The sequence below is a fragment of the Platalea leucorodia genome, assembly GCF_965183815.1.
Source record: "Platalea leucorodia genome assembly, chromosome: 13".
In the NCBI taxonomy this organism is placed as follows: Eukaryota; Metazoa; Chordata; class Aves; order Pelecaniformes; family Threskiornithidae; genus Platalea; species Platalea leucorodia.
This window is the reverse complement of record NC_138835.1, coordinates 13314960-13337835: the sequence shown is the minus strand read 5'-3', so window position 1 is coordinate 13337835 and position 22876 is coordinate 13314960. Positions and strand designations below refer to the sequence as shown.

The window sequence follows — 22876 nt, the reverse complement described above, 5'->3', positions numbered from 1 at the left end:
TTTGTGTCCCAGAGGTGAAAAGGTTTTATCTCATCCCACTAACTGCAGTGTTTACCTCACTCTCGGTTAATGGGAGCTGTATGGATTTTTTATTTCTCTTTTGTTGTAGCAGATGTCAGAACAGTCCAGGTTCAGAAACATATTAGCTGAGAGCAGAAACAAAGTGCTAACTCAGACGAGCTGTAACAGGTCCTTACTTTGAGTCTTTAAGGTCTCTAACTAAACCATTAGCCCATGGAGTCAGTCATTTCGAGGACAGACCTTGCCCCACATAAAGTCAGCCCTCTCACTTTGAAGGGGCAGAAGTGGAAAATACAACTCACATCGCAGAGATCCCATTTTCACCGCTCCACTCGAAACAGAATAGACTGTCCTGGGCTGGCACCTTCCTCCGGTCTAAACGCGGGAAGGTGCGCCTCCGACGGAGGGGGAATTATCCAGGTATGACTGCATTGCCTGCGGAGAGATGACAGGAGCCTGTGCCGGGGGCCTGGCACGCCGCGAGCAGGCTGGAGCGGGCACGAAGGGGTGAGACGGATGCAGGAGCATCTCCTCAGGCAGTTCTCTCATTTGCTTTATCGCGTACATAAAACGGAGCCCGCTGTCCTCAGCTGCGCGGGGGCCTGGTTTAGCACAGCGGATGAACAGGGAATACCTGTCGTAAGAAATCTTCCCCTCTATCCTGGAAAGCCGCGGTGGCTAAGCAGGCCCCCGGCTACGCTCCAGGGGCACACGGCGGGTGCGGATTCAGGGATTTATGGCTTTGCTTCTGGAGCAGCAGGTGGGGTCTGGGAGGGTCTGTACACATTTGCCTGATGTTATTTTTCAGATTCTTTTTCAAGTGGAAGGAGACGTTCAACCCCACGCGCCTGGTGCTGCTCCCTGGGGCTGTGTACGCAGCACATGGCAGAATTGGGCCTCGGTATTTTTGTAAAAGAGAAAAGAGCAAACAAACAAAATCAACAGATGGAAATCCTCAGATGGAAGGGGACATACTGCTTATTTATTTAAAGAGCTGCTAAGGTCTAATGAAAATTTTCAAGAAGCATTCCATTTAGAACTAGCAGAGGTTTATTTAGCCCATATTTTCTGTTTGTTTTCAATCATTTTTCATAGCAAAGAACATTTGCTACCAGTGCTCGTTCCTAGAACCTTCAGTTGTGTACTCCCCGGCATCACCCTGGTTGCTACGGAGACAACGGAGATGCCACAAACAGCAGCAAAGCTCTCCTGGTGCGGAAGCATTGCACCAAGGAGAGAAATATCCCTCGGAAACACGAGATCTTCCAGCCCTTCTGCACAGGAGTGGAAAACGGGTGAGATCTACAGGACATAAAATTTGCCGGACCCCGTGTCTAAACAAAGTGTTTCCGCAGAGTTGCTCCCCTGTGGCAAGCTGCTTTTCTAGCAGCACAAAAGCCATGAACCATATTACTCTAGACTTGATGCCAAAGAACATTTTCTACCTGGATTTGAATAATGTGAATATATTAATTAAAGTTGATAATGGCTGATAATGATTTCCATCAGCAGTAGAATGATGCTATATTTATCATTATCTATGAGATTCTCATACCCAACTGTAATTTATACAGAGAAGACTTGAAGTAACGTGACTTGCCATCTTAACAACTTTTCTGATAACATCTTTAAAGTCACAGAACATTGTTTTCTCAGACAATGGGGTCCATTTCTCACTATGTGGAGGAAAGCAACGAGAGGAGATCGAGACCCCTAGGATTTGCTTTGAGCAGCCTACCCTTGAAAAGGAGTTGATTTTGAGACCGGCCACAGCACTGGCAAAAATTTGAGAACAATTTAGCGTTTGTATTTATTACGGGCATTGCTTTGCAGAACTGCGACACTGTTTGCAGGTACCAGTTGGGCTTAAAGTAAAGGGAGATGGGGAGAGGGAGAACAGAAACTCAGCGCCTTGGTCCTTTCCAAAACCCAGCAGGAGAATACCTCTGAGGCTGGGGGTCTGCACCCCAGCCTCCCTGGCCCGAGCAGCACTGCTGGGGCACTGCTCCCCTGCATGCCAGCGCTTTGGGGTCGGCGGCCCGCACAGCTTCCCTTGGACTTCAGGGAAAGAGCATCTCTCCTTAGGCTGCGCTCAGGGGGCCTTCGAAACGGGGGCTTTGGCAGCAAGAAGTAAGAAACGTCTTGCAAAAGCCAGAGAGGATGCAGCGGGAAGACAGCTGGAAAATGTCTTCTGTGACCCAGCTGTTGGGCTGGAAGGGTGGGCAGGGACTGGACTTTCCCTCAAGAGGGACAAAGGGGGACGATTAGATCCCATCAGGGATCTAATCCCATCCTTCCAAATCCTCACACAGTGCTGGATCGTGAAGGCCTACAACCCGGTGGGGTAAAATTCATGGGATTGCCCCGGTACTGTCTCAGTCTGGATGTGGGCACTGAACATCAGCCCATAAGGATGCTTTCATGGCACTATAACTTAAAAACAGCTAAACTATCTCTGACTTTAAAAAATCTTTTTTATACCAGGTCACTAGATATAGACATGCAACTGAAAATTCTGGAAAAAACACATGAAATAAGCTTTTCCTATAAAACAGGTCTTAGTGATATAAAAGCAATAAAATATGAATACACAAAATATGCAAACCAGATTCACTGCTAGCTAGTATGGACAAAACTCAGAAACATCAATAACTGACAGAGGTCAAAACCGCTTGCAAAATAAAATAGGAAAAAACCATCCCGGAACCTCAAAATCTCTGAAAGCCGATGACATAACCGCTCTTGGTTTCACAGACCTAGACTCAAAGGGAGAACAACAAGAGGAATCTTCTTAAATATTTGTTGTTAAGGTAAATCTAAAATGATTGTCTAGCACAATGTTAATTACATTGTACAGCAATCAAAACAGAGACACTGAGTCTAATGAATCCCTACTCTCACCTTTGGAACAGAACTGGAGTGTCTTGTTCACCTCCTTATTAGCCCATAAATATTCTAATTAGGAAGCAACTCCAGATGAATAGGATTAGCAATAAGGACATTTTAGACTAGGTACACAAGAGATACTCAAAACTCTCATGTCTTATCTAAGGCTCTCCTGACATTTATAATCATGTAGAAACGCTAAATTTACATAGCTCTGCCTAATTAGACATGGTTGCAATTATGTTTGTGGGCTTCCTTTTTTTCCTGCCCAAGTATAACTTGCACTGTCAAAACAGGAAGCAGGAACTGAACAGAAGCTCAGCAAGAAAGGAAAGTGTTTTCTGCTATTTATTTTTTGCTGGTTTTAATTTGAAATTCATCTTCTAAAGCCATTTTTTTAGATCCCAGGCAAGAACTGGCTAGTACGGATCCAAGTCCAGATCACTGCTGCTTTAGATGTAAAAATGTGCTTTTTTTTAGCTCAGCAGCATCTCAAGAGCAGGCACTAAAACAGGCGAAATTCTGCAAAAGGTGATACACGCTCTGCCTGTACTCAGTGGGTCGCTCCTGTTCTAGATGAAAGCAGGAAACAAAGAAACTCGTTTCCTTTGAGGACTGTAAGCTCCCTGAAATTCTCACCCTGCCTATGTATTTTGCTGACTGCCCTGTGGTTTTTGGATTCAGTCCCTCTCCCCAGCCTGAGAGAGCCCAAGCCTGACGTTTCCAAAGTAATTCTCTGTTTGCCTTCCTTGGCCTTCAGAAAGATGGTGAGAAGCAGGTAATCCATCAAGCTATATTTTCTGTGAAGCAAATGCTGGCATTATTGGGCAGGGATTTGATAAATGATGTGTACATTATAATAACTGAATTTCAATATATTGCCTTTGATGCCTATAATCACAGATAGAGTTCTTTCACCTTAGCTCAAACATAAATCAAAGTAAGTGATATGCACTCAATTCAACATGCTTACAAATTTTTGCTTCAGAACTAAACCATAATCATGAAAACTCATCTGTGTCGGCAGACGTCACCTGCATGGAGCTCAATCCGCAGTCAAGGTAGGCGGAGATGGCCATACATACGTATAAGCTCTCGGGACTGGGGTATTAGGAAATTTCCAGGGCAAACAGACACAAATCCATTTTATTGACTGTTTAAGATCTAATTCTCTCTACTCCTTTGTTTATGAGAGAACCAGCATCTTACTTGACTCCCCTGTTATGTTTCAAGATCCATGCAAATGATGCCGGCAGAGTGACCGAGCCCTTGGAAGCCAGGCTTCCTGGTGGCAAAGGGCAGTGGCCCTCGGCACAGCCGCACCAAAGAATACCTTCTTAAGAGAGACTCACAAGGAACGAGAGAACGACTGAAGAACGGTATTGAACATCTTCTCTTTACAGCTTCACTGCTTGGAACGTGGGAGAGGTGGAGAAACAACAGTTCTGCTTGGGCAGGTTTGTAAAAGCCAAAATTAAGCAAATAAGAAACCAAATAACTTCCTTTGGGCGAACTGAAGAAAAGCGGATCATGCAGCAAACGGACTCACGTGAGCATTCTCAGACCATTTAATGCACAGCTCAGACCGGTAACATCCACCAAGTCTAGGGTCAACCCAAAACCAGCTGAAACCCAAAGCCTGCTGAAGCCCAGCTGCAGCCTTCCAATTAATTTTACACTCAGGCTCCACTGAGATATAAAGAGCTGGCGTGTTTCTGAATATCCGCATGAAATAAGTGCAACAGTCTGCTTCTAAAAGGACGTAACCGGTATGTTTTCTTTGGCTAGGACATCAGCCTCATGCCTGCTTTCTTATCAAGCTTTCTGATCAGGAGTTGTATCAGTCAAGGTAGTTGGATCTGAAAGCTTACGATGACAGCCCAAGGAGCTGAAACAAAATCAATAACCATACAAACACCACTGCCATCCTCTGCTCTGCTATATTTAAGATCAATCAATATGCATAAATGACTAGCGCCAGGCACATCTGCACTAGTCTAGCACATAATCAACTTTGTCTTGTCTCAGCTTAATATAATTTTCCACCATATTAGCAGTCTTTATGATATCCTGTCTTTTCAAATAGACATAATTCAGAATCACTACATAGTTCAATTGGATTATTTGAGTTGCACACAGACCCACACTCGTGCACACACACAAATCCGCTCTTCATCGACAGCCTCTCTTCACTCCACCGCGAGTGGGATTACAGCCATGTTTAATGTGTTTGCAAGGAGGTGACATTCCATAGCCAGCTCTTACCGATAACTCTGGCAGAAAAATTTACGTGTGTGTATACGTATACTTAACAGACTGGGAAAAGAAATGAACAAACTTATCAAATGCCATGCTGAAGCATCCATTAAAAATTGCACACACTTTTAATGACTTGGGTGAGGGTTGCTGTTGCATAAATTTGTTTAACATTAATGTCCCTTGTTTGCTGTAAATTTCACACTGTGAAATTACCAGGGCAATTCTAATGGAGCTGAAGCCTCCAGCTGCACTCTATGATAAAGGAGGAAATAATTATGAATTCTTCTGGGAAGCCAAAGAAAGTCAAAGATCTCCTTCGAAACTGCTCCCAGATGAGCTGCTCATCAGCAAGCTCAGGAGGTGCAGAACCGCTCTCCAGAGCCGGGGGAAGCAGAATAAGCAGGACGCTCGTCCTGACGACGACTCTGTCATCAACTGACATTTAATTTGAAAGGATTGAAAGCTGGTGTCTGCAACAGCTTCTGCCAAGAAACGTATGAACAGTCAAGACAGAGCATGGAAGTGGTTTTATGTTCCAAGTTAAGATGATACTGTGTAATTTTACATCTAATCACCTAGTGTGAGACATAACCACCAAACACGCAGCTCCAAGAGCTCATGCCTAAAGCTCTGACAGATGCCTGTATCGTGAGAAGATGCTGAACTATGTGGGCTGTCCCATCTAGAATGGCATTTTCTACATCCCTTTAAATTCAGAGCTTAAAGCCTTTGCCAGAGTTCACATGAAGAGTGAAAAAAGGGCAAGAAACTCTTCCCATGATGCACAGAAGATAGCTTCGACCTCTTCCTTCAGCTGCAACACCCCAGCTATGCTTCATCGTTACTTGACTTCTCTCCAAACAATCGTGAGTGTTCACGCTTTTCATGGGATCTCAGTTTTCTTCCTTCAACATAAGACATCTGACACTACCGGCACCATTTATTTATTAACCAGATTCAATCATTTTCAAGGCTGCTTATGTCCAATCACCAGAGCGAGTAAGCACTAGGCTAGTTTTGGCAAGCAGATGCCCCTAAGCCTGATTAGGCTCTGCTACGAACCCCTTCAGGCCAACCTCCTTAATCTTCCATCCCTGCAAAGGTCTGCTCCTCCTCTTTCTGTTTTATCTCCACCCTTATCCCCCCTTGTATCTCCCCGTTCCCGGAGAGGCAGAAGGGTGCAGGACAGGTGTTTCTCCCTTCTTCTCCCTTCCTCCACATCATTCTGGGATGGCCTGGCCAACCGTGCTCCCCCCGCAGCTGGAGAGCCCACCTCGGCCGCGAGCAGATCGGGGCCGAGCTGGAGGCCCCAGCCCCTGCCTCCTCCCCACCACCACGCTCCCCGCCCGGCAGCCAGCATCCTCCGGTCAGCTCCGAATTAAGACCCGGTAACGAGTGACCCAATGAATGCTAAGACTGCACCTCTGAAATGATAAACCAACTCATTCCTGGTAAGGAAAGCAGAGAAATATAAGAAACAACATCACCTAATGGAACAGACAGGCAGTATTTATTCAGTCGCTCCCCGTGCGTCACTCACAATAACGTGTTGCAGTGTACTTCAAGCCTTGTTTCCCAAGAACAAATATAATTCTTATTTATAATGCAACAAAGGATAAAGCAGGTTTCCTGATTCTGATAAGTGACTCTCTGATTATTTCTTCAATAAAAACCATCATGTCTTTCAGATTATTCTTTCACATTTTATTCTGGTTTGGAACAGAGAAGTCACAGGCGAGCGTCTCTGCGCCTTAAGTCACTTCATTTATTTTCTCATTTATAAAACCCGGGGACCCGCTAGAGAACACTTCAATGGTACTTAAGGACTTTTGAACACTGGATTGAACTTTGTGGACTGGACTTGCAGCGGCGTATAACCAATGCACGGCTACGGAGAGCGTCACCGTTTATCAGGTAATTGCATCCTGTGAGATGATAATGCAGTGGCGGAGGGCTTGCGGCGTTATCACCGCAGATCATGACACAGCCCTCTCCTTGAACAGCAATCATCCGGCTTTCCGAATAAGCAGCGAACCAATATGCTGCTGGGAAGCCTGTCAGCCAAATGCCTGTACAGTGCATCAGCATGCTCCAGACGCTGGCTTGCTGTACCAAAAGGGGGTGAAAAATGTTAAATGAAATGTAATCACCCGCTTGGACTTTCTACTTACATTCAAATTTCTCTTGCAAAAAATGTACCATATTATTTACTGTGTCTTCTTTTAAGGTAGCTGTCACCAGACGATTTAGAAACACCAAACATACTAAGAATGGGATTTTCTGTGTCAAAGTGTCCAATTGAAATTCAGACACCTCCTTCTCACAGTCTGTGCAGTACTGCGAAGCAAACAGGGCCTGGACCTCATTGGAAAAAAATCCCCAAACAAATTCTGTGTTTATGTAATGATGTATTTATTTAGGGCCACTCCAAACAGATACAGCTGGTTAGACTGGAAATAACTGCATGTGAAAATGCAAACAATAATTTATGTAACTTTAAATGAGTTTTTGCAAGATGTTTTGATGCGTTTTCCCTGAATGCTCCTCTGCACATCTGGTTTTTAAGTATGTGATTTAGCCAACCTTATTTTTCCTACGGATGTTGTAAGAAAAACTTTGTGCCTGTGCTCCTCTCTAGACCTGCCCTGGTACAGCATCGGGGGTCAGCACAGTAACACAAAATCCCTTTCTCAAATCTGTCAGTCAGCCTTTGAAGATGCTAAATACTGCAGGCAATGGTCACTCTGAGTTACATTAATAGGCTCTTATTGCGAGCAGTGGAATTAGCTTTCACAACAACATCCCTAAATACCCATTTTGATATGGTAGGATGACAGCAGTGGCAGAGACCATATAGAGGGATGAAGGGGCCTGAGGACGAAAACTGGTGGAGAACATTATGACAAAGTGGTTTTTCATCAGAAGGTGCTAAGAGTGAAACTGCTCCCAAGGAAGGGCATTCGAAACCTCTCCCTCACTTGGAATTTATTTCTACATTGCAAAATAGTCCCTTTTAAATGGTTTTAACGGTTTGAGATAACTTTGACAAAAATTGATCTTTTAAAATGTCAAACATCGTTTTAGAAGACCAATATCAATGTGACATTTTTGCAGCTATTAAAATAAAAATGTTGATTCCAGATTTTTTTCTGATTGGTAATTATGACTTTAAAAATTCATTATTTTGTCCTAATCTGGGGGTGGGAAACTCTTGTGGGGCATTTTCTGCCTAATCAGGATCACCTACATAAATGATTGCTGCTGCTTCGACTTTTACTCACAGATACAGGCTGAGACATTCTCCAGTTCTCTAGTTTGTGGGTTCACAGAAACGTTGCCATGGCCAAAGGAGCTGCAGGTGGGCCACCTACCCAAAGATCCATCCAACGTCCTGCACGTTTCCCTGGTCTTCAAGCTGTGTTACGAGCGCTAGCGAAGCTTGCTCGCGGAAAGCCAGTTTAGATAGGTCTATAAGCACCACGGTCGGGGCAGCGATTGCTTTGTAAACAGTTGGTATGTTGAAGTCCCGCAGTCATTCAGTGCCTCCCCAGCAGAGGCTGATGGAAGCTGCCTCCGCTTCTCACCCGTAGGGCAGATTTTCTGATAGTGAGGAGCGCTGGTAACCCTTTCAGATTTTCTCTTTATGCTCAAATATGCATTCATTCAAATCACATCTAGCTGCTGATTTACAAGCAAATACTGTTCATTACCTTTTCTGTCAAACATCATGTCTTCTGATATCAAACATCAAGGGGGGAAAAATGCACATAATTTACAAATCTAATAATGCATTTCCCATCACACTCCTCTGCATTGCCATGGCCACAAAAAGATGGAATCAGCCAAGATGAAAGCATTTTCAGGCCTGAAGTTTAATGGCTAAAATAATTGCAGAAACATACACATCTCCAAAACAAACCACTTCCAGAATGAATAATGCGTGGAGTATCCTCTCATCTACTACTTCACTTCGTCTCAGTACCAGCTCCCCTGTGAGCAAAATACATACAATATATTGTAGGATATTTCAAACGCTGCAGATCTCTATGGCTGGGCCAGCTCCACTCTGCTGCAAGCAAACCCCAGGGTTTGCACAGAGTTAAAGAGAGGAGGATGCTGGTCGTCTTATCTCTCTGAAATTCACCTTCAGAATGTGAAAACAACGCTTTCTAAGTAGGCATTTTATTTGGCATACGCTTGCTTGGGCGGTATCAAACCCTCCCTTTAGAAAAGCAGATATCTACCAGCAAAGCTTTACCAATTCTGCAAGAGTCACTCGCTGCTGACTTACAAACCCGGCTTCCCATCCTCAGGCAGCAGAAATCAGCCTAGCCCGTTTACCCCTGTTTGGGCATCTACCCAAACCTTTAACCATTAAAACAAGAGTCTTCCTTATAAACTGAGATTAATTCCACGTTGATGTGAACGTGAAACTGCAATCTATTTATTTTTCAGAGAGCTGTATAAATTAAGACTGGAAAGGCCAACTTATTGAATGTCTGGATAGTATGAGTCACCGCATTTTTATCCAATTAGTTCCCCTTCTAAATTTTAGCCATCAGATTTGAGGTCACTCAGTATGTGACCTGTTTACTTTAATGGAAAATGACATTTATTTTTCTAGAAAAGCGTTTGGGACAGAAAGCATTTTAAGTGCAAAAAATGAATAGCTTGAATTCAACATCACTGCACTGACACACTCCACTTAATGAGGATTTCTTACACGAAATCCCCACAATTTTTGAAAATTGGAATAACAGAACAACATTGAAAGGAAAATATTTAGCCTAAAAATTAGGAAAAAAAAAGGTGAGGTTACCATGACAAAAGAAGAAACTGCCTCACTGCTCTGCGGCTACAAGCTCCTAGGTGCTTTAACGTGCCATTCTGGGAACAGACAGCTCCTGCCTGCCTGCACATGAGACCTCGCTGGCCTTGTCCAGGAGAGCCTCTCCCAGCCTGTGGTGAATGGGGAATATCCCAAACCTCGGTACCTGATGTTGCGATTATTTATAGCCAGTCTAGTGGTGCTTGGAAGTGTCTAACAGGAACAGTCCTCCCCTTCAAAGAGCCACCTTCTGCCACCTTTTGGGATACTAATTAGCGCAGAACTCAAGGAATTGGACAGCATTCATGGTGCAGAATAGCAACCTCCCACATTTTTCTCCCTGTGCACAAGTTTCTGTCTTTTTGGACGTATTACATCCCCAGCAACTCCATACTCCCTGATCCTGACATGGTTCCAAAGCTCTGATGAGATGCGCTATAAGATGCTAGATATATCACCATTTTAATTATATTTTACAAAGCACATAATTTAGTCTCTCCATTGTTTACACTGATGACTCTCCATTTCAAGAATACTTTCAGAATACAAGGCTCTATATCTGGTCTTCTGACAGTTACATGCCTTTGCATTTAAGCTGCCTTTTTCTTATGCTCTGTTAAGAAAAGTAGCTGCGGCAGACTGAAACATCCTGTAAACTCGTTCATGCTCTGGCAAACGTGTCGATGATAATATCTTAGTAAGAAATGTAGCCAAAGATGCTTATAGGAATGGGTGGTGTTATTAAAAAGACACTACTAGGTCTAGGAAGAGAGAGTTAACAAAGTCTCTCTTTAAAATGCTAATAACAGACAATGGTCTGTGGATAAGTTAATTAGCGGAGCCAGCTTGTGTTTAATTATTTCACTTGACCTCGTGCAGATTTAGACAATAATCCCTTTAGAGAGAGGAAGGGGCTGTTGGAAAGTATGTGATGTACCAGAAGAAAAACTTTAAATCTGCCTGAGCTGAGCAGGTAGTCTTCTATCTAAAATTGGAACGATACACTATTCTCCACTGTAAGACAAGCTCAAATAGAAAAAGAAATGCAGGTCTGAACCAGAGAGATTATGCTAAGGACCTGGTGAGCTTTCCACTCTGATACTTAACTTTTTCCCCCCCCTCCCTTTTCAGCTGGGATTTTACTATTGAATAATGTATAAGCCAACCCACTGTAGTCAGAGGTGGGATTTCACGAGCAACTTGAAACAAGTGCAACCAGACTGTATCAGAAGTCTCTGAACATACTAAAATGCATGTGAAGAAAGGAAAGGGCCTATAGACTATTAGTATATGTGGAATTTTCTTCTAGGAGAGGCTCTGAAGATATCCACATTTAAAAGAAGAGAACTGATTAGGTTGGGTATCGGTCCTATTCTTGCTCAGACTCTATAATCGGATCCAATTAAACTCAAAGGTTTGTTTTATTTGAGTAGGTCAACCCCAAATCATGTAGCTTTTCAATTTGGTAACATCTCTTCAACAGCTTGCCCAAATATGAGTAAGAAGTCATTACAGTTTAACATGTGAATCAGTACAATCTCCTCCAGAGGCTGTAGCATCTGAATGCTAGCAATACTTAAAGGAAGCCAGGTGTATAAAAGAGAGTCTAAGCCAAATGGAAAAAGGAATAAGAAATCAAACTGGGGAGCTACTCTGACTGGCAGTAAATAGCTCCATATGCACTGTCTGAGTGGGAGGAAACTCTTCGTCTCAGCCAAAGGGCAGGACTCATTCTTGGTGGAATCAGCTCCTCGGGAGACGTAAACTGGCTGTAGGTTTACTGTTATACACCAGTTCTCTCTGTTCTGTGGTTAGAGCACCCTGTGCACATCTTCAGAAGAGGGACACAGTGCACAGGGGCTCAAACTGAAAAACTTCACAGAACAACTAGACCGATAAAAGCAGCACCATTGCTCTATTTGATCCTCTTTATTAAAAATATAATTTGATGGGTAATGAAATGCCCTCGGATAGGAGCAGGGCCAAGACCAATGCAAACTGTGTGTGGCAGATCACCTTGTCAGATATTTATTGCAGAGAAGCGCTGTGGCGCCGAGGTGGGCTCCCCATCAGCTCCGCCGCTACGTTTCGCTGGAGCACGGGGACTGTCAGTCTCATCAGGAAAGATGAAGCCCCCGCGGCAACTGGTCTGCAAATGTGAACCCAGCTTCTCAAGAGGATCAGCATGGCCAGAAAATCATGGGTCCTTCCTCACCCCTCACAAACAGCTCTGACGCTCTCCTCCTTCAAAGGGCAAGAGGAGTGGCAAAGAAGACGCAGCATGTCCCAGTTGTGAATACGGCATCTTGGCAGTGCCAACAGCAAAGCAAAGAATTAGTGAAGACAAGTTCAAAATTAGCATTAAAAAAATCGGTAGGACTGCTTATCCTGGCGACAGGTTGACCATGATTTTCTGAATCCCAAAGAGTTTGTGTTGCATAGACTGAAATAATGGGAAGAGCATGATAAGGTTTCATGGAAACTATCAGACTGAGCAGCTTGCTTAACCAAACAGGCTCTGCTCTGCCATATTTTTCCAGAGCATGCAAAGTGCTCCTTCCCCAAAAGCAGAGATGTCAAGGATTAAATGTCACACATCTATCGGTCAAGGACGAGCAATACAAGTGCCCATAAAGAGTGCTCTGCTTGTCCAGGCAGTATGATTAAATACGTGTTTGTTGTGCTGTCTTACTTCCTTCATTAGTGTTTCTCTTTGCTTGTCAGTGTTGTTAACTTCCTAAACCCCCCAGTGATGACAGGGCCATTAGTGTCTAAGCACAGGGAGGATAATGAGTGAATATGTGCCGATGAAACCTCAGCTACGCTGAGCTTACACAAACTCGCATTCAAATGGTGCCAACAGATCATTGTAATTTGTATAACCGGTTGGTCTCCAGCCCATTACATTTGAGTCCTGATCATCTTGCTGGTAAATTTTTTTGGGAGGTAAATACCATGGCTGTTTTCCTATCTACTCATTGGACTCCCACAGTTTCCAAGCTATTTACCAGCCTCTTTTTTGGAAAGCTCTTTTTTTCTTTAAAAGTGTCTCCTATCATCTCCAAATACTCTTTTTTTTTTTTTTTTTTTTTTTTTAGTGAAACACATACTCATGCTATTGTCTTCCAAGGTCCATGGCTCAGAGCCCGTCCTCTATCAGTATAATATTTTACCTAGCTATCAGGTTTTTATCAAGGAAAAATAATAATAAAAAAAAACCCTTTCCATACACACAAGCTCTAAAAACTGATTGACAGCATTGTATTTAGTGAGTTGCAGCAATCATCCAGAAGACTGAAAGGTACAGATGATTCTGGAAACACCCACCAGAAAGACACACAGCCGCTGCTATTCAAGAAACGCAAATGGAGAGACATATTCTTTCCAGGTAGTGTAACAAGGCTTCAGAACCACTGACAAAATTCCTTTCTTAATTAAAACAAATGGCGTTATTTCTATGACGTGGCTTTGCTCACATCTTTCCCATCCTGCAACAAGGACTGCTGAGGAATCCATTAAGCAATGCTGGACCAACAGCGCTCAGAGCAGATTCAAGCCCTCCCCATCTACTAACTTCTGGTATCTCAAATTACTACAAGTGGCCCTCCATTGGGTGCACGACGCATTTCCAAAGGCACTAAATGGGGTTAATAAAATGAACCTTCTTCACTGGTGAGTGTAGTGCTCCTCATCATAATTTGCTGAAAAAGGTAATTCTTGTCTGTAATGAGAAAATGAAATGCATGCTGGAATGATGGAGCAAGCTCAAATCAGTCCTACGTACTATGTAGAAACATAAACCAGAATCAAGCATAAATCTACTGGCTAAATTCAGCTTATGGCTAATCAGCTCTGCCTTTGACAGCATATGCTGCTGTGGAAATGGGATAATTTTATAACTGAATAATTTAACCAGTTTTATCTTTAAGTAACGATTTCAGGCATATTAATATATAAAGCTTCAGTATTTACATTTTTGTTACACAGACCTGAAAAATTACAAGGTATCAGGAATAACACAGTGTTCAGTGATGAATGACATTTATAGAGTGGCTTTCCTCCCCCAGCACGACTTCGCGCTCCACAAATCCCCGGGATGGGGCGCGGCAGCCAGGCGGACAGCGAGGGCAGAGCCTGCTGTGCGACACTGCTGGGGCAAACTGCTTCTCCATAGCAAAGGGAAACTGTGCTGGAAACATTCAGGCCAAGGCTAGAAGGAACAAAAAAACCACACAGCCTGCGCTGCTGTACAGAGGATGCTACAGTATTTTACCTGTTACCTCTGTTAAGACTCCGGTAGTTTATGGCTGGCTTGAAGACACGGCCCACAAAGACCTCCAGTCATTATCTGAATGCCGTGAGAAGTGGGAAAGCCACTTACCCTTGTTACAGTCCTTCATCACCTCAGTCGTTGGAAAACACTTTGGGAGCCTGCGAGTCTGGAAGCTAAATACAGGGGCTTGGGGTCCAAGTTCACAGAAACGGATGTGCCTCACTGGCAAAATAATTGCTAATCTCTCACTCTCGTTCTCCTCCTGTGAGTTCAGCTGTGGATGCATTTTTCTGCATGTTTTACTGCAGTGATACAGGAACTTCATCTCTGAAAGCAAGATCCTTGTGGTTCAGCAGAATCTAACAACCTTGTTTTAGCTCTTCTCCGGAAAAAATAATGGAGAGAACATGAAAACCAGAATCCCTCTCACTTTAAAGAACTCCTGTAATAGATACAAATAGCAAATACGGTGCATGCTAGATGGTGCCTGTCAGAAGGTGACATCCTCTTACCAATTTTGCATTAGTCCTCACTGCTCCTTGGGGATGGCTAATTTGAGTGAGGAAAATGGGAAACAGAAACTCTTAGGATGCAGTCAAGCCATTTAGGTGTCACTTTCCCTCATTCTTTGTATTTCGTCAGTACACATACAGGATTGATAATCTGCAGATTCACTCATATATCACTCGTATCGTGTCGAGATCCTTCAGCCTCACGCTGCAGCAGATGTTCCTCCAGCCCTGCTCAGAGGAGGAGGCGCAGCTTTGCAGAACATCGCATTGATATGCAGTGAGGGGAAATAATTAACACAGGCGACCGTCATTTAGAACAGAATAAAATCCTTTTGTTATATTCCAGGGGCGGAAAAAGGATTGAAAGCTGCTGGACTCTCCTGTCAGAGGAAAATTTCCTGGTACAGAAAGCAAGGCTGCTACCTGTTGGCTACACTTAGTATCAGCTGGCTGGAAGAGCCAAGCCCAGATTAAAACCACTGTATTTAGGTAATCTTGAATCAGCAGATTGCTGTCTTCGGGACTATTTCACAAAGGATGAATTATAGCAGTCCCAATAGATAGATGAGTGCAATGCCTTGTTTACTTCCAGCTAACATTTGAAATGAAGTAACAAGCAGGTTTTGAAAAGCTACTGCAATGACCTGGAGGTAAATGTACCCAAAATAGTTGCCACAGATGGTACAAACCAATCCCCGCTCAGTTTTTGGAGGAGAATAGTACTGCTTTTCTTTTACACATAACATTTCAAAAGTCTGCTCTATCAGAAACGTCTAGTTGCACCAAAACCAGAGTGCTGGAAAAGAAATCAACTGTCTCTGCCAATAAGAAGAACTTTTCCTCTTCCCCACAAAAATCCTGCCATTTCATTCATAAATAAAATAAGCCACTAACTCAGTTGTTGGCAGGCTCTCCCTTTTATCTTTCACTCACTTGAGAAAGACTAGCAACATCGCATTTTCGGAAAGCCAAGTGTAGTAATCATAGAACTAGATTTCATGTATTTTTAAAAGCATTTGCAGGAGCAGAGCTCCGATCACTTTTAAAAGAAATACAAACATAGAGAAGTTCAGAAGAAGCAACTTGGAGCTCCTGACTTTCTTCATTTCTTCAACACGAGATGAATGTGCTGGGAAGGGACTCCTTTCTAAAGGAGATCTCAAAAAGTTAGCAACATTACACTACAAACACCGCAGAGCCAAAATACTTCTTAACTCAAATAAGCCTGGATGACATTTGAGATGCCTCGACATTTATTGGCCTGCCAGCAGAGCGTGGGATCAACCAGCTCCTTTTCTCTCATTTCTTTTTTTTTCCCCTTTGCTTGCTCAAAGTCCATGTTCATAAAATATTTAGCAGAAGCTCTTCAGAGGATGATATTGCCTACACTATAGCCCCAGTGCAGGTTTACTGTGCTACTGAGACAGATATTCTGCCACCAGAGAAATCAAAAGAGCTGATGGAGTGGAATTACTGTACCAGGAGCTCACCGTCAGACTGACAGTCTGGGCTCGATCACCGCCTGGGACCCCAGCGTGAGCGGCAGCGGACAAAATGAGCAAACACGCAGAACAGATCTGGTCCCTTTTGCATGGTTATAAGGAGAAATGTGACTTTTCAGAATGGAAAACAGAAATATGAAAGTTCTGCCTGTTTCCAAGCCCCAGCTGGGGACAGCTGACCCTTTTTTTACCTCTTGTTATTTTCTTCCCAGTGGAAAAAAAAGAAAAAGCAATGAAATCTGGAATTCGGGTGCACTGCTAAATTAAGCTATCAGTTGGGTAGCAACTCCTAGTAGTACCACCCATTTCTGCAGCAGCCTGCCGTAAATTAAATAAGCTAGCGTGGTCCCCTCCCACCCCGTGAACTTTGTTACAACCTGTCCATCTCGCGTGCTCATAGCCTTCCCTATTAATCCACACATTTTGTGCTCCCACCACTATTTGATCTTTCCCTCCTAGTTTCATTAAATCAGCTACAGATTTCCTATGTTTCCCTGACGTTTTCCTGTATTAGAGCGAGTATCTGCTTTTAACCTTTTCATCTAAGCCTGGCTGTCTGAATGTACCTTTGAACCTCTGGCGCACTCTAAATCCCTATCGTTTTCCCTATTAATTCAAGGGATAGATGTGCCTTTGTTCCACCTTTGGCATTTCTCACCCTTAGGCATCCAGGAGCTTAAATCAGGCTGTTGTTAAACTGTCCTCCTTTAATAATTTTTATGAAGTGCAGTCCAATTATCTTTATCTTCCTTGGGGATCCATTCAATTAAGCGCAGTCGTAATGAGTGAATGGACACACAGCATTGTGACCATATTTACATCCAGATTACTGGGACCCAGGTAAGATAACTTTAAAGCCATCAATATTTTAATACCTTCGCTTTTCATTTTGCTATCTTCAGCGTCAGACACATTTAGCACAATTTGAGAGGCCGAGTTTTTAATTTCCTCCTCGGTTTGTGGGAATGAGGGTTTAGAAACAGCAGCAAACTACATGAATTTGTCTTAAAATAGGTTTCTTGCAGGTTAACCAAAACACTTCTCATGACACAAGACAAGCTGGAACACCTCGTCCAGTTTCTCGGACATTTTGTGAATTGAAGGTAATGTAAGAAACCAGTAAAGAACCAATATTTCAGTGGAGATGCTGAGAGCATCGGGAAGTCTCATTTAATGAGCACGCAACAGAAATGCTGAGCTAGAAACCCCAGTTCTGAAGTGACTTTTCTCCCCTCTGAAAGACAAATGCTGGATCTGAACATGGATCTGCCTCTCAGATAGGGAATAGCTTTGACAGTTATTTTCGCGCCTGCTTTGAGGCGCCTTTGCATTGCAGGAGCAAGGTAGAAGGGTCCAATGGAGACTGAAAATCTGGTTCTGTTTCAACACAGCTTAACATAATAGTGTCACAGGCACTGATAAATGTGTCAATAAGCATTTGGAGAAATAACTGGTATCCAGGGAATTTATCTTGGTTGTAGTAGTTTCAGCTGAATAGGTCAGATTTGTTAACATTTTAATTTACACAAATCTGCATTCCAAATACTGCTCTTCGGCTCCTTTTCCTAACAACAAGAAAATGTCAGCAGCAAAACCAAATTTACTCCTCTAATAGCTTTCTCAAGATTTCAGGAAAAACAAACAAAAACAAAAAAACAATCTGTGGTACAGTTATGGGAGTGCTTAAACACATTTTTCAATTTAGACCCAATACAATTTTATGTTAATAAACCAGAAACTTTTGCCAATTCCAGATGTAATCCTGAAACACAGCAGAGAGCGCTGGGAACAAGCGTGTCCCCTACCTTCAGGGCAGCCCCAGGACTGTGCCCAGAGCTGGTTGTTCTGCCTTGATCCAAGCGTCCCTTGCCCAACCTGGTACCCAGCTTGGGACGCTCAACACCGACTTTCCATAGACGAGGTGCCAGCTTGCCTGGATTTCCCAGACTCAGTGCAACAGGGGAACTAACGTGAAGCATATGATTCCCCTGCAAATTTTTAAAATACTTCAGACGCAATGAGATAAACCTGAAAAAAGACGACCGTTCTGCCTTACCCTTTCCCCCTAATTATCACCTGCCTCCTTTTTCAGCTGATTTGTTGAGATTAAAACCTCTCTCCCACCAAGCTATCCCAATCTACGTCTCTGAAATTAATACAAACCGATGACCTTTCTCTACCCGTAAAGCCCTACATTAAAATGCTGGCCCCCACTGATGTCAAGGGGGCAATAATAGTTCTGTCATTTCCATAAAATCAGCGTTTTCCTGCCAGAATTCAGTTCCCTCCTCGGCGTACTCTGCCACCGTCCCCCCGAGGGCTGCCAGCAATCTCTACAGCACTTGTTTCTCCTCTTCAACTGCAAGCACACTGCAGGCTTCAGCATTGCCTAGGATAATCTACCTGCTTAAGATTCAGCTAACTTTCCAGTTCTCTAAATAAAAAGAGCAAGGAAAGGTCAAATCTGCCCTAGGTTGCGTTTGCAATGTCTGCCACGTCAGGTGGGAAGGAGCAGGCTGCGGTGCTCCTCCCGCTCCCCCAGCTCTGCTTCTTGTCTTCACATCTGGAAAGCTCTCCGCTCACCCGACCTTCTCCTTGAAAAGCTGTTTCACGCAGCGTCTCCCCCCGGGTTGGCTCGCCCTGAAACTCTGCCTTGGGCAAGCCCCAAATCTGCGCTGTTCCCAGCCAGCGGCCCGGGTCCCCGTGCTGGTCCCGCCGGCTGCCCCGGGGCGCTCCGCTTGCTGCTGAGCTGCTGCTGCTGCTTTTATCCGCCCTGAGCGGCAGCTCTGCAGCCGCATTCGGGATTCCTCCCAAAGCCGCCGTGCAGCTCCGAAGCAAAAAAGCGGCTCAGGCATGTGAATGAAATGGGCACAAAGCCCGGCAGAGCAATGTCTGTCTGCCGGCGCTCGGCAGAGCGCTCTGCAGCGGGGCCAAAAAAGTGCCACCGGGGCTGATGTGGAAGGGAAAAAAAATCTCTGAAGTGCTGGAGGGTCTCACGCCTCCGAGTTTGGTGTCGCAGGCAGGAAAGCCACGCACCAGCCCGCACGTGGGGCCTCCCGCTTGCTCCGTCCCTGCCATCGGGCACGGGGGAGGAAAGCAGGGAAAGGAAGAACAAAACCAGTTTCTGGTGCCTTCTCTCAGAAATGCAGCACGTTGGGCTCTCTCAAAATGGATTTCATTGGACTTGTTATCTCTGGGGGCTGCCTGAAGTTAAACATCTGAGCCTAGGACTATGTAAGTCCTTACTTTCATATTTGCTGCACAGCCATACTACTGTGGCTGGCTGTTCAATAAACAAATGATCCTTCCCATCACTTACAAGTTGATCAAGATCTCCTAATTGCATTGGACAGGTGATGCTCCACAAACCACACAGTCCCACGGGAAAAACCACAGAACTTAAGCTCCCTCTCTCCCTTCGCCCCCATCCCCTCCTTCCCAGGTCACTCCTTCCCACCACTGATGCTACACTGATTTTTGTTTAATGCGTGAGGTACAAATGCTTTCTCCTTGAGCTATACTCACAACTAGAGAAGGCAGAGCTCTGAGAATCATACTATATAGCTTACACTAGCAGAGTATGCTTCTGCATTTGGAAAAGCTGTACGTTGTAAAATACCAGAAAGAAGAGGTACTAAAGGCAGAACCTCACACAAAACCAAAATCACTGGAAGACATCTTCCTAGTTTGGAAACGACATAAGGATGCCATCATGAAACACGCAAAGTGTGCTGAGTATAGGCTGTGTAACTGCTTCCAAAGATAACATGCAAAGAACTAAGCAAGGCAGGTCTAGAAAGGGCTATAGATGTATGGCGTTTATCTGTCCCCTGACAGAAGCGGGACAAATGCCACTTTATTCATCCCCCTGGTCCTTCCGGAGTATTTTCTACATCTTTCAGTTGTACAAATTTACGCAAGGAAAATATCAGCTTCACGAGTTTGAAGATTCTCCCAGGGTTTCATTGACTGATATGGATTAAGACAAAAATATCACATCAAAGGCATGATACCCCACAGTTGCTGCAGAAGCAAAGACCGTGATCTCCATGCCTCAGCTCAAACTTTTAGAGGCTTTGTATTCGAGACAGGATTCGGACTTTGCAAATCAGCAACCCTCAACAACGGGAAACCTAGTATGATGGCTTTTAAACTCACCTCTCTGTCAAGTCCAGCAGCCACAGTGACAATGTCTCCTGTCTCGCTGTTAATAGTAAACATATTTTGCGATGGGCTCTGTGGGGTCTGCGTCACGATTCGGTATCTCACCATCCCATTCGCTGTAGTACCATCATCTGCATCATTTGCCGTCACTGTCATCACGTAGGTACCTTGGAACAAGAGAAGACAAAATATCAGGACTATCTCATTGCAGAGCAAATTGCAGGCCCATTGACTCGGGGTCATGCATTTTACTCAGAAATGCTACGGAATAGACATCCCATTTCAATCCAGCCAGCTAGGCAAGGCGAGGATTATGAAAATAGCAACGCTGCTGAGACTAGATGATCTGTAAGGATACTGATTACACATAACTGGTATATAGCAAGAAGTCATATGAGGATATCTATGATTAACTTCTAATTCTTTCAGTGATTGTAAGTTTTAGGGCACCATTTTTTGTCCTGCAATTTCATATAGATTCTCACAGGAGATTTTTTTCCAACCAATCACTGCGTTCACATGCATTCAGAAGTCGAGTTTAATAGTGGAAAGCCCATCAGACTTCTCAGCAGCTTCAGAAGGACCCCATCGACATGTCCATGCCCAGTGCAGGAAGCAACTGCCTGCTGCCTCCAGTTCTTGGAGAAACGTCCACCTTTCTGGCCCCTTCAGGAGAAAAAAACCCATTTCTGCAGTGCAAATGGAACAGCTGCTGCCCAGCAGGACAGAAAATCAATGATTTGGTATGTGTGGCCAGCGATGTATTGAATCGGTTTGTTTCTTGCTAATGATCAGTGTCTTCATTTGCCTTGCAAAAAACAATCCCTACTTTCTAGATACTGTTGGGAGTGCACTGATGCACTGACAGGCTCATTATCACTGGAGTTTGGCAGCAGGGTGTTTTGCTGAAGTGGGAAATTATCATTATGAGGGTAAAAGATGTTACTTGATTGGATGGACTCCTGCAGCTGCATGGTCCTGTGACCCCCCCGAGCTCATAGGGCCCAGCTTTACACTTGTTATATTGGTAGGAGAGAATGTCTAGAAGGGCAGACACATACTGCTTACAAAAAGCAATCTGCAACAGTGGATGAATCTAATGATATGAGACCTGAAAGGAGGAGTGGGAGGCAAAGAGAGACAGTGAAACCAGACATAATCTCGTTTAGCGACCATCAAAACCCAACAGCATCAATGGAAAAATGAAGGTACCGCTTGAATGCTGCTCATGCGGGAACTCTGAACGGGATGAACCAACTTAAGAGCCTGCTGTGCTGGAGGAGATGCAAAGCGGTCCCAACAAGAACCTGAGCTGATTTAAGACGGAGCCACGTGCTGTTTTACAAGAAGAGCTGGGTTCGTTCTGCCCTCTTGGTTATATGTGAGCCACTGGCAAACTCGAGGACATGTGGCTACATCAGCACTGCATCGTGTCTCATCTAATAAGCCCAGATCCCCAGCTTGGTCACAAAGCTCCCAAGCTTCCAGTTCAGAGAAAGCTGAGAGCTGGAGAGCTTGCATCTGTTTGCAAAAGAGTTTAAAAACATACCCCATGCTCTAAATGGACAGATCTACCAACGGCTGCAGCATACCCGAATTTCGTAACCTAGCCAAGCGTCTTTAAGCCACTCGGCACACAGGCACCCCCCCCAGCATCTTCCCCCATTTTGGGAAAACAACATTTCCCAGTATTAGCAAGAAGTGACACTGAAGTTTGTGTTTTTGCACTGTGGAAAGTGCTTTGCTGATCTCCTTCCATCTGGCTCAATCAGGCTCTTTTTGTTCTCTGTGATGATACACATCCCTGTGAGTTTTCTTAGTTCAATAAGAATTATAGATTAAAAAATAAATGAATGTGTAAAGCAAATTCTAATGATGAATACATTCCTGTCTTTCTGCAATAATCCTGGTTCACATTTGTGAAATGAAAACAAACTATTCAACAACTTTAACATTTTTCCGATCAATAAACTTCAGGAGAGGGAAGGAACACTGAATTGAAACAAGGCTGCGCAAGCAATGAATTTTCTCCTTCAAGCATTCTTTTTTCGCTCTTTTGCAAAACCAGTTATCACGAGACAACTGATACAAATAAAGAAGCCAACCCTTAGATAAGTACAGGGGAAAGGCACAGGAGAAATTTAAATAGAATATGTGCTGAATGAGATGTTTGATTTGGAATTTACGTTATCTTAATGCATTCTATACTGAAAATATCTCTGAATAGGATGTCAAAACCTGGGGCTAATGAAAACAGAAGTGGAAGAAGAAAACAGAATCTATTTTAGCACACGTGCAGTCTTAGGACATATTCCAAAAAACAGGTGGCATTTCGTGATTCACTTCTAGTGCAAGAAACAACTCAGAAAGGGAAGCTATTGGGGCTACCAAGTTCAGACGAGAGCACGCCGCAGTTCTGGTCCCTCCTCAT

The 22876-nt window shown here is 43.9% G+C and overlaps 1 protein-coding gene across 1 annotated transcript in view; it reads right to left on the bottom strand.

Annotated features, from left to right (window-relative positions):
- The window catches only part of CDH4 (cadherin 4), a gene marked incomplete at both ends in the record, with an annotated part of 463510 nt that overhangs the window by 59379 nt on the left and 381255 nt on the right, over window positions 1-22876 (bottom strand). The window contains one exon of the mRNA XM_082326152.1: window positions 20440-20612. Within this exon, the coding sequence (XP_082182278.1) occupies window positions 20440-20612 (173 nt within the window). The remainder of the gene's footprint in view (window positions 1-20439; window positions 20613-22876) is intronic.